The sequence below is a fragment of the Sinohyriopsis cumingii genome, chromosome 4 (assembly GCF_028554795.1).
Source record: "Sinohyriopsis cumingii isolate HCF-2022 chromosome 4, ASM2855479v2, whole genome shotgun sequence".
In the NCBI taxonomy this organism is placed as follows: domain Eukaryota; kingdom Metazoa; phylum Mollusca; class Bivalvia; order Unionida; family Unionidae; genus Sinohyriopsis; species Sinohyriopsis cumingii.
Window position 1 is genome coordinate 181,160 of NC_142964.1, and position 12,964 is coordinate 194,123.

Below are 12,964 nucleotides of genomic sequence, written 5' to 3' on the forward strand. Positions count from 1 at the left end.
ATACTTGCATGGTCTGGCTTTTTGGGGATACCTACACTTATTTGGCCCTTTGTAGTCAGGATTCTTCTATGAAACCCCATGCTTACATACATGCATACATACATCCATGCATGCATGCATGCATCCATCCATCCATCCATCCATCCATCCATCCATACATACATACATGCATACATACATAAACACACACATACATACATACAGCATACATACATACATACATACATACATACATACTTACATACATACATACGATTTTTCATTGTAAGACTAAGGGACCAAAGGGACCAGCCTAATAACTTTGTAAACAATTGTGGGGGGGCTTGAAGTTATTGTCAAAAAGAGAAGGGAGGACTTATAATCAAGATATTCATGTTAAATATTTGTCAGAAGTTTGTAAAACTTGAGATATTCATATTATCAGGCTATGGCATGTCATTGAATAAGGAGGATAATTTCTCTTTCAGGATTGAAATAAACATTTGTCCACTTGCCAGAGACAAATTTAAAAAAATGTACATGGCAAGTAATCATTTGAGTAAATTACAGAAAAGTAAATATATGGACAAATCAGATAGTTTTAGAACTTTAAAAAAAATGGTCATCATGGACAAGTATGGTGTTGAAGAACTTTTTACATTTGAGTGTGATGTAGCATATTATTGTATGCTGAGTGTGTTGGACATGCAAAATACACAAATAAGATACATTATAAATTCTTCTGGGGTGTAGTATTCTTATTTTGAAGGTCTCCTATTTATTTAAGCTCAAAGTTGTGAACTTAATAACGAGAGTGGCTGTAACTTGTAATTTTTGATTGCATATTATTTACCTTGTTCAAAATAATTTGATTGGCTACCGTTTCCACTGCATAGGATTACTTACCAATGAAGCTCCATTGAAAACCAACAAAACAACCGGCCAACCATCTTAATAATTTGTATGGGCTACTGAATGTCATTGTCATTGGAATTCAGGATGGTGATATAAATATATAAAGTAAAACAAATCAGTATCACATAATTTGTATGGGCTACTGAATGTCATTGTCGTTGGAATTCACGATGGTGATATAAGTATATGAAGTAAAACAAATCAGTATCACATAATTTGTATGGGCTACTGAATGTCATTGTCATTGAATTCAGGATGGTGATATAAATATATGAAGTAAAACAAATCAGTATCACATAATTTGTATGGGCTACTGAATGTCATTGTCGTTGGAATTCAGGATGTTGATATAAATATATGAACTAAAACAAATCAGTATCACATAATTTGTATGTCATATATTCAGGAAAATGATGAATGAACATGTCTAATCTCATTACAAATTTTTTTTATGTGTCTGAAGATTTAACATACAGAATGATTAATTGAAAATTGTTGAAAATAAAATCTGTTTATTCAGTATTTTTAGTCATAACTGTTTGGTGTTTTTAGTCTTAACTGTTTGGTACACAAGATTGTACTGTATATTGTTTGGTACACAAGATTGTACTGTATATTGTTTGGTACACAAGATTGTACTGTATATTGTTTGGTACACAAGATTGTTCTGTATATTGTTTGGTACACAAGATTGTTCTGTATATTGTTTGGTACACAAGATTGTACTGTATATTGTTTGGTACACAAGATTGTACTGTATATTGTTTGGTACACAAGATTGTACTGTATATTGTTTGGTACACAAGATTGTTCTGTATATTGTTTGGTACACAAGATTGTTCTGTATATTGTTTGGTACACAAGATTGTTCTGTATATTGTTTGGTACACAAGATTGTTCTGTATATTGTTTGGTACACAAGATTGTTCTGTATATTGTTTGGTACACAAGATTGTACTGTATATTGTTTGGTACACAAGATTGTACTGTATATTGTTTGGTACACAAGATTGTTCTGTATATTGTTTGGTACACAAGATTGTACTGTATATTGTTTGGTACACAAGATTGTTCTGTATATTGTTTGGTACAAAAGATTGTACTGTATATTGTTTGGTACACAAGATTGTACTGTATATTGTTTGGTACTCAAGATTGTACTGTATATGTGCACATATTTCAGAAGATATTTTTTGAACTTGCATGACCATAATTTCTGTCTGTATGGGACACCTCAGCGGTTTTTTTCTTTTGTGTATACTCTCCTCTGTCATTATACTTTATTTGACTCCAAATTTTACTAGAAAATATTATGATCAATCAAAAGGTAGCACTTTTATGTTTCAAACAAGATTTTCCAGCATGGATTAACATGTATTGCAGTGTTGAGGAAAACATTTTATTATGGAGGAGTAAGGTGTTCTTTATGCATAGATAAAATTAAGAGAAAGTATCTATTATTGTCCTTTATGTGTAGGTGCTCTTTATATTGAGGTATTGTCCAAGATGGATCTGATAAAATATTAATTATGTCTTACAGGAGCATCATCTGAAGGCCCATCAGTTTACACACACAGGACTCCGTCCTTTTAACTGTCCACACTGTGGACGGTCCTTCAACCAGAAGGCCAACATGCAGAGACACATGCTGATTCATAATGCACAGCGTTCATTTAAGTGTGAGGTGTGTGGCAAGACATTCACGCAGCCGCAGACATTAAAGGCTCACATGGTGGTTCATGCAGATAAAAAACCATACTCCTGCAAGTTCTGTGGTATGTTGCTACAGTTTATTGGGTTCTTCTGCATGCTTGGTTACTGGGTATGTAAGCTGTAATAGAATTTCCAAACCTAAAACAAGGCAAATTATTTAAGATGACTGAGTTTTCAGTAATGTTACTTCTATTAATATCAACATAGATGCACCCGCTTTCTTGCATTTGATCCCAAGTTCTGACATGTGAAGGTTAAGCGCTTGCCCACCTGTGTTTAATGTCTGAATTCTCACCATTGCAAATACTAGCAGATTTCAACTTGTGTAATCACACTTAAACAAATAAAATTGCTGGTGAGTAAACAAACTTGGTTTGCTGAATATTATTTCATTGACAAGTTTGTTTTCGTAAGTCACTGATTAAAAAATGTGTCGAAACGGTTTGCATTTAAAGTGTATTCACTGTTTAGATCACGAATGATAAATAAACAGGACAATTGATAAATAGAGCATAATGACATTAAATATGAAGGCAAAAAAGTGTATATGTTTAATACTAAAGAGGGCTTGAACATTTTGTAATTTTAGTTTGCATTGTTGACATTTGCATTGGATGTGAAACAATTGACCATACTCAGGGCCAGTGTGATGCAATACGGAACCCTGGGTACAACATATTTGATGGTCCCCCCACTTAAAATATTTGCTGAAAAGAAGCTTGTAAGAAATTGATGTAAGTTATAACCGAATAATAAATAAATTCCTTTGAAGAAAAAAACAGTGGTTTTGTTTCACATAGCTTATGCTAGCCCTGACCACACTCAAAGTCATGGCAGAATGTGTCCATGATCTTGAAATTATATGTTACATTTTCATTGTTAAAATCAGTTTGTTTTGTAGAGGTATTAAACAATATGTCACTCACCTCTACAATGTTTGTTTCGTCCAAAATTCAGACTCCATTTCTTTGCATTTTCTTGAGTCATTAAGTGGCATTCATTACAATGAAATATTCAGATTCTTAAGGTAAATGATACGAAAATTCAGATTCTTAAGATAAATGATACGAAAAATGTGTTCATTAGTAATTGTGACCTATAGAATAAAACAAAAAGCTGTCAACTTCAAAAACTATTTATTGGTAAGAAACAATATGGTAGAACCTAACTTAAGATACCATCCCTACTGTCAACAGAATTGGTTTCCGAAGGCATGTGTTCCATCTTAACAGATCCAAACACTATTTAATTCGTCAGTAAGTGTATTGACATTGATTGCCCAAGACTGAAGGTGTGAACTTGATGAATAATTCCATAATTATTACTGCAGACAATAATATAATTATCGTCCATTTTCTCCTTTATGTTTTGTTCATATATGCCTGAATGTACAATAAACACTCAATATAAAGTTAAGATTTTGTTTTCTGATTTAATGTTCTAATTTATATATGCTACTTTGACAGTGATAAGACGAGGGGAGTTACTTTTTAACTTGAACATATGTTTACAGTGACATTTTTTTAAACATAAAAATGAGTTTTTCTGTCTTTACAGGTAAACAGTTTGGAAGGCTTCATAACCTTCAAGGTCACTTGCATATGCACAACAATAGCAAGCCATATGTATGCTTCTGTGGAAGTTCTTTTACCCTAAAAGGTATGTATTTAACCATAGATCAATAGAGCTTTTTGGCACGTATCTACATTGGTCTCCATTGCTCAATTACTATTCCTTGTACAGTTATCAAACTTTTTATGTGCATTTAGTTTAAGTAATTATTTTCATAAATTAAAAAGCACGTGCATTACTTTTCTTAAGTGAGTATTTCTTTCCTTGTAGTTTTAAATCTTGGCGGACCAAACTTGCAAAATGCTAATTTTCAAGAGTCTTTAGTTGGAGCTTTTGTGTGTCTATCAAATTGTTCACTTTGACTGCCAGTTTCTGCGACTCTGCCAACTGTGGACTCTCAGTAACTTGCCCTGAATCCTCAGTTTTTAAAATGCAGAATTCATTTGATGTACATTTTCCCAGAAGGGTATTAGAAAAAATTATTTGATGGAAAAAAGTAATTGCATTGAATTGTTAAAAAAAAATTTATCTATTTTTTTACTGGAAGGATGCTTAGTAAAGTAAAAGTTGAAATGATTTGCTTCCTTGTGATGATTCATTTCCCACTGATGCACTCCAGGTTTTCTTGCCAGTGTCCAGAGACTGATGGTCCAGGCCTTCAGAGAGCTTTGTTTGTATATTTGTTTACCGAGGATATTTTATGAGGCATAGTGGCTTGTGATTTTCTGCCTAAACTGTATTGTCTGTAATTAATTGAATTGTTCTTGTTAGTTATGTTTTGTTTTCAGGTATGCCCACAATTTGTGAGGAAAATGACAAGAATTCCGTATACAGTGTGACCCCCACTATTACATGATGGTTGGGTTCCATAAAACAAACTATGTTATGCACCAAATTGATTTATAAAAATCCAAGTCATTTAGCTGAAGAAAATGAGGCATTCACCAAAAAAATGTCGGGTGGGTAATAAAAGTGGGCACAAAAATACTTACTTCATTAGCACAGTTACCATCTGAAATAAATGCATATTAAATGATAGAGACACGTGTAGTGAAAACCTAAAGATTGAACATATAATATTTTGCTTTATTCTGAGAAATCCACATTGGTACACATACATGAATAATTGTCTAATGTATAGCATTAATGGAGTATCAACAGTGTGTACTCACACACCAATCTTGTCACATGCACTAAAATTCCATGAAAAAATATGCACGCAGATTTAAAATAGTCATTAATTTTGTCACAGATTATTATGTGTCTGAATTCAATAGAAAATAAATAGCAGAATTACATAAGGAAAAGGCAAAACACACTTATGGTTCAGCATGGCCCAAGGCCAATAAATGGTGTCTACATAAATTTTATGCTGCTAGAACTTTCTTGTATGCAAACCATAATACTTTATTGGTTTTTTTTAAAAACATTATTTGATTTTCAGCAGCTTTCTGTTACTTTGACATCTACTGTCTTTGGATGGTCAACTCGTTAACACATAAATTTCTAGCTAATTGTGATTGTTTAAAACCAGACTTAATCCTTTCCATGGTTTCAAGTTTCTCCTTAGCAGTAAAAGCTTTACATTTCTATGTACTGTTATCCATTGTAAATGCCCACTAATTAACACTTTTACAACTTTTTGTGTAATGATAATAAACTTTTTGTGTATTATTTCTCATACTTTGAAAAAGAAATACTTAATTTTTGTGTATGAAAAAATACGTTTATATGAAATGTTGGGAGCCATGCCATGATCATGTTGTATCCGAATTTGTGTTATAATGGAGCATGCTGTAGCAGTGTCAAACTGCATTAAACTTTTTTGTTAGTGTACAAATTTGCATATCAATAAGAAATGCTTTAACACAGGCAAGTCCAGAGTGTGTGTGTGTGTGTGATTCTGATCTTTTATGTAGCTTTAACAATTTTTCAGTCATGTCGCTATGACGTCTGCAAGGTGGCAGTTTATAGTGATGTCAGCTACTTGTGCATCATGCCATAGACATGTAGCATTATGTTCCACCCAGTGACATTATCCTGACACTGAGCCAACCAGTCCTAACACTAACATCTTAATGCTGAGTGCCAAGTAAGGAAGCTGTTAGTACCATTTTCATATGTCTTTAGTATGCCTCAACTGGGGGTTCAGACCCGTGATCTCCCACATCCGAGGCAGGCGCTTTTACCACTTAGGCCACCAGAGTGGTTTTATAGGATGATCTGTTGTCCATCTGTCATTTGTCAGTCTGTTATCACAAGTTTGTTATCATTACTGCTACTTAACTACTTGGAAGAGTGCCATGATGTTTTACAAACATATTCATCCTAGGATCTAGTTTGTCCTGACTGAAAACAGTGTGGCTTGGACATCCAATATCACTTACCACTAAATCTTACCACTATTCTTCATGAATGAATTGCCAGATCAACATGGGGTTTTAGCTAAAAGACTTATGATGTCTAGTTAGTCCTAAGTTGGTACTGATCTTTGGTCCAATATGGCCACTACAGCATCCATCTTGAGAATCATTTATTGCCACTTGATCTGAATAAAAGTCATATTGACATGGGTTTTCAGTGAATAATTCTTGTGATGTCTATTTGGGCCTAAATGAAAATGGTGCCAATCAAATGTCCAGTATGGCCACCACAGGAGCCATCTTTATAATATTGTTATTGCTTCTCCTTCTGAAACAATGATCTTATCAACATGGGTTTTCACTAAAAGATTTGTTACAATGCCAAGTTTGTCCAGTGTAAAAGCAGTGAAGATATGATGTCCAGTATGGCTGGCACATCAGCTTGCTTGAAAATCGTGCTACCGCTACACTTCATTAACACAAAGTAAAATTTCCATGGGGTTTTTGCCTGAAGACTTCTTATCATGTCAAGAGGGTCCTAAGTGAAAATGGTGTTGCATACCCATCCAGTATGGTTACCACAGCAGTCAGCTTGAAAGTCTTGTTATTGTCACTTTCATGACTGGAGGGTTATATTAATAGGGTATTTTTAGTGAACAACTTCTTTTAATGTCTGATTTTTTCATAATGAAAATGGTGTTGCTGGGACATCCAATATGGTGATCTTCAAAATCTTGTTATCGCTACTTTTCCTCAATGAATGGTCATTTCAGCATGGGGTTTTCACTGAAAGACTTCTTATGGTGCCTAGCTATTTGTAAATTAAAATGGTGATGATCTGGTTTACAACATGGCTGTCACAATGGCCATCTTGAAAATCATGCTATTCAAACTTTTCCATGCTGGCTGGTAATACTGACATTGTGCTTTTACAGAAAGACTTCTTAAGATGTCTAGTTGGAAATGGGGCTGACCTGATATCCATTAAGGCCACTGTGGTAGCCATCTTGAAAATTTTGTTACTGTTATATTTTCAAAACAGAACATCATACCACCACAAGGTTTCTACCAGAAGACTTCTTATGATTTCTTACTGGACTGAAATGAAAATGGTACCAATATGGCATCCAATATGTCAGGGATCTCAGGAATCCCAGCTTCAAGATCAAGTACACATGAAGTTCGCAAAGGACACATCCATTTCTCCCTTTGACGCACCTCAATTTTCCCCAATGGTGCTTGCCCTTTTCACATCCTGGTTAGCCTTGGCCAGTCTGCAGAATAGCTGACAGTTAGATTAAGTATACAGGCATGAAACCCGTGTGTTTATTTAACAATCCATAACTGGGTCATTTTCGTATGAAAAGGATTGCACCACAAAAGGCTACTCTTACTACGTATTTCAAAGAAACCATATTCTGTTGAGTGTTAATGTAATCACCTGCAATTGATTATCAAGTTAATGATGCCCTTTTTTGTTGTAATGGTGTTTAAATTAAATTGGTGTTGACAAAAATATAAACAATGTATGTAATCAAAGCTTTCCCTGAGTTTGATTTGGACACCATTGACCAGTCATCAGTATGCCATAATACTAATAATAATAATAATACTAACTGCTGGTTAAATACATGTGATTTCTTTAGAGCACTACAAGTAAAGATTTTGTAAAAGAGTGCAGAAAGATATGTTGATTCGTAAAAATAATTCAGCAAAATATGTTTACTTTTTTTTTTAAACTGACATGTGATGAAAATAACACTAATGCCAACAAAGGGAAAAAATCAGTTGGTGAATGATCCAATTGACTGGTGATATTTGAGTATCAGTACCTAAAGCTTGTGTGATTTATCTTGATACGGTTAAAATCTGCATTCTCAAGCTAAATGTATTTAGGTACTGTACGTGTACCAATCGTTATTTATTATTTCTAAAGAATCTGCATTATATCCTACCTTTATTTGTTAGGATCAACTTTCCTGGCATTTAACACTCTTTACTAATTAACATACTTATTTTGAATTAGTTATTTTCACATATGCTTCATGGTATATTCTTTTTATTTGCTTTTTTTTCATTTAATGATGGTAATTCACATTTCTATACATGGTACAGTGTAATGCCAGATGTTTACTCATCTTAGAACTACACAGCATTCTAAGTGATCATACATGGGAGTTGAGAATTTTATTGTTGTGGTTTATTTTTTGTTTTTAGTGTAGTTGTATGATTTGAAAAAATATAAATTTACATATACATGTATAATGTTTAAACTTAACGTTCTATTCACTGAAAACTATTTTCTTTTTACTATGATGGCTAAGAATTCAATAATAATTTTATTCAAATAATGAGCATGTGCTTTTAATTTTCTTTTGTATTATTTTAAAAGTGAGATTTTCCTGAGTTTATGCCAGGGACTATCAAAAAAGGCTGTGGACTCCTGAGTTCCATGAGAAAATAGTTCAGGATTCCTCATCCTGAAATTCTTTTGAGAGCTCTGATATATCCACCACAGCAGCTGATTTGAAAATCTAGTTATCACTGAGGAATATCAGCAATGATTTTAACACACATCAGTCAGAAGGAGAAATGGTATTATCTTGAATTCCTGGAAATTCTTTCTGACCAGTAGAGTGTCTTTAGTCTATGGATTCATGATGTACCAAAAATTATAGTGTACTAAGAATTAAAAGACACCGCAGTACATGCTCACTCACTTTTTCATTTATATCCTTTAAAATATTATTATAAAAGCCAGTAATTCATGTGCTTATTCTTATCCCCATGCTACCTATTTTATTATAAAAGCCAGTAATTCATGTGCTTATTCTTATCCCCATGCTACCTATTTTATTATAAAAGCCAGTAATTCATGTGCTTATTCTTATCCCCATGCTACCTATTTTATTATAAAAGCCAGTAATTCATGTGCTTATTCTTATCCCCTTGCTACCTATTTTATTATCATCTTTGTTTAATCTGAAGCCTTTGTTTCATATTGTGATTTCTCTTGCTTGATTTTGATACAGTGATCCATTTTTCATTCTCCATTGGTTGTATATTGCCCTTAGCTTCAATTCTGACAATTTTATCATGTATTAGACTTGATGGATGCATTCATCATAAAAGGCACTACAAATGTCTGGTAAAAAGGTAGAACACTGTGACCAACCTTTTTTGCACAAGTGACTTGACCTGTTTTCAGTTATGTCACAGGGGCATAGAGTGGCCGAGTGGTCTAAAGCACTTTTCATTACAGATCACTGCCATCTCACCTCTGTCTGCGTGGGTTTGAGTCTCGAATTCGGCTAATGTGGGTATGTGAAAAAGCTTGCCAGTCGCTTCTCATGGGTTGGTGGTTCTTTCCGGGGTTTTCCCTGAGTTCTTACTCCACCATTAACACTGGCCGCCATGTATAGCCTATCTTGTGCTGAAAAATGGTGTTAAACCCTACAATAACAACAACAATTATGTCACAGATTAATATGCAAAAATAGCGCTTATATTTACAAGCCATACCTTATTTACCTCATTAAATCTATCCATATTTAAAAAGTTCTCCCATTTTTTCAGTTGGATGCTGAAATTTCAGGCTAAATTTTATTTCATGTATAAGTACAAGTATACATGTTCTTTGCAACTCTAAACCAGAGATTATTTTAGGATTAATCAAAATTAAACCAGAGCTCTTTATGTTTGGAAAAAGCAGAAACAAAGTAAACTGCTAAAAGTGTGAAATTCTGCTTGATTTTGGAATTATTTTTATTTTGTGTTTGGTGCCCAGAGAACAGCAAAATTGATGAAAAGATACTTGTAATTTTGCCATGTATTATACAATGTTTACAACATTACAAACGATTGTGCATGACAGTCACAATGTCTCCATCTATCCAGCGGTGATACTTGTCCATTTGATGGCAGTCACAATGTCTTCATTCATCCAGTTGTGATACTTGTTTATTTGATGGCAGTCACAATGTCTTCATTCATGCAGCTGTGATACTTGTCTATTTGATGACAGTCACAATGTCTTCATCCATCCAGCTGTGACACTTGTCCATTGGATGGCAGTCATAATGTCTTCATTCATCCAGCTGTGACACTTGTCTATTTGGTGGCAGTCACAATGTCTCCATCCAACTGTGATACTTGTCTATTTGATGGCAGTCACAATGACTTCATCCAGCTGTGACACTTGTCTATTTGGTGGCAGTCACAATGTCTTCATCCATCCAGCTGTGACACTTATCCATTTGATTGGCAGTCATAATGTCTTCATTCATCCAACATTGACACTTGTCTATTTGATGGCAGTCACAATGTCTTCATCCATCCAGCTGTGACACTTGTCCATTTGATGACAGTCATAAAGTCTCCATCCAGCTGTGACACTTGTCCGTTCAATGGCAGCCATAATGTCTTCATTCATCCAGCTGTTACAGTTGTCTATTTGGTGGCAGTCACAATGACTTCATCCAGCTGTGACACCTGTCTATTTGGTGGCAGTCACAATGTCTTCATCCATCCAGCTGTGACACTTGTCCATTTGATGGCAGTCACACTGTCTCCATTCATCCAATTACACTTATTCATTTGATGGATACTTCATCTTGTTATTGCTACTTTTCCTGAATGGAATGGATGGTCATATCAGTTTGGGGTTTTCACTGAAAGACTTCTTATGGTACCTAGCTATTCATGGTGAAAATGGTGATGATATGGTTTACAACATGGTTGTCACAATGGCGATCTTGAAAATCATGCTATTCTTACTTTTCCATGCTGGCTGGTAATACTGGCATTGTGCTTTTACAGAAAGACTTATGATTTTTCCTGGGAAATATCTTTCTTGCAATACTGCTTCTTTACCATTCATGCTTCACCCATGTTTTGTTTCTTTTGAATACATGAATGAAGTTTCTTTACTTCAGGATTCTCTGCAAACAGATTTGAAATCCACTCCATGCTCATTTGATTTATTTCTTTATTATTTAAATAACTGTCATGTAAATTATTGTATATGATTTATATTGATGTGATTAAATATAGTTAGACACAAAAAAAGTGAGCAGTTGAATCAACCATTTGGTTGAGTGAAACATGGCACAAGATCTGAACAGAATTTGAGAAATTGAACCTTTTTTGTCAAAATTTGAAAAAATGTATCTTTAAATCATTTTCTTTCAAAAGATAAAATGTTTAACATAAGCAAAACAAAACCATTCCAAACCAGCTATTTAACTGTCTTAGAAATTAAAAAAATAAAAATTTAATGAAATGTTAAATACTCCTAATTTTCTATGCATTTCAGTACCTGATATGTTATCTACCTAATGTTTCTACTTGCACTTAGAGATAATGTTCTCTCATTCCTACATATGTGTAATACAGTTTGCCTGCATAAGAAAGTCATTGAGGATTTATGTATATCCTAAAGTGGACTCATTAAAACTGTAGTTAACATTACTGTGCTTATGACATCTGCTTTTCCTTGTTGTATAAGTTATTGGGGAAAAAAACTAATTTGCTAGCTGGTCAGATGTAATCATTGTTACCAAAAATTATATGTTATTGATCAACATTTTACACTCTTTCTAAAGAAATAAAAATGTTCAAAAAATGGAATGTACATCATTAATAATGATTGACCCCAAGCACTTGCAGTTCATTAAATCATGATGAATAGTCACTTCATATTTTGAAAATAATATCACATACTCATTTCTCTCAGTATCACTCCTTCCCCATAGTTCCAACCCTGTGTGGGACCATGGTAACCAGAATTACATCTATAATGGAGACACAGCTTAGTTAGTGTTTTGTTTAGAGTTTTCTCCAGCACTGATATTTTTATAACTCTTTTATCAATTCACTTCATGTTTGGAATATAACATCATCACATATAGACCTTCTCCCAGTACCATTCCAGTTCCAGGGAGGAAATGGGTGGGTGGGGTGTGTGTCAAAAATTATACTGGGGACACATTTTAGCACAAGTCTTTTGTTAAAGTGTTTATCAGCACTGGTTACTCTAACTTCTTCCTATTTCACTTAATATTTTGGATAATAATGCAGGGCTCAGGAAAAACACTCATATAGCCTGTGTAAAAATTGACTGGGACGAGTAAAATGTTACTATCTATTCGTACCTGGACCACCTTGAGAATAAATCTGAATTCATTTTCTATCTCTGCCATCATTGCTTAACATTCAGCAAGCATTCATTTTAAATAACTTGTGCCTAATATGTCTACTCGTTTTCAGCTTATACCATGTTGCAAAGAAATCTACTTTGGGTTAATCTTAGGATGTACTGGTAAGCTGGATAACAAATTGCAAAGAAAACTACTTGGGTTATTCTTAGGATGTACTTGTAAGCTTGATAACAAATTGCAAAGAAATCTACTTTGGGTTATTCT

At 34.0% G+C, this 12,964-nt stretch overlaps 1 protein-coding gene across 1 annotated transcript in view; it reads left to right on the top strand.

The window, feature by feature from the left end:
• Positions 1-12,964, top strand: part of LOC149800518 (uncharacterized) — a 36,331-nt gene that overhangs the window by 10,023 nt on the left and 13,344 nt on the right. Inside the window, exons 3-4 of the mRNA XM_089954452.1 lie at positions 2,435-2,669; positions 4,165-4,266. Coding sequence (XP_089810578.1) covers positions 2,435-2,669; positions 4,165-4,266 — 337 coding nt within the window. The remainder of the gene's footprint in view (positions 1-2,434; positions 2,670-4,164; positions 4,267-12,964) is intronic.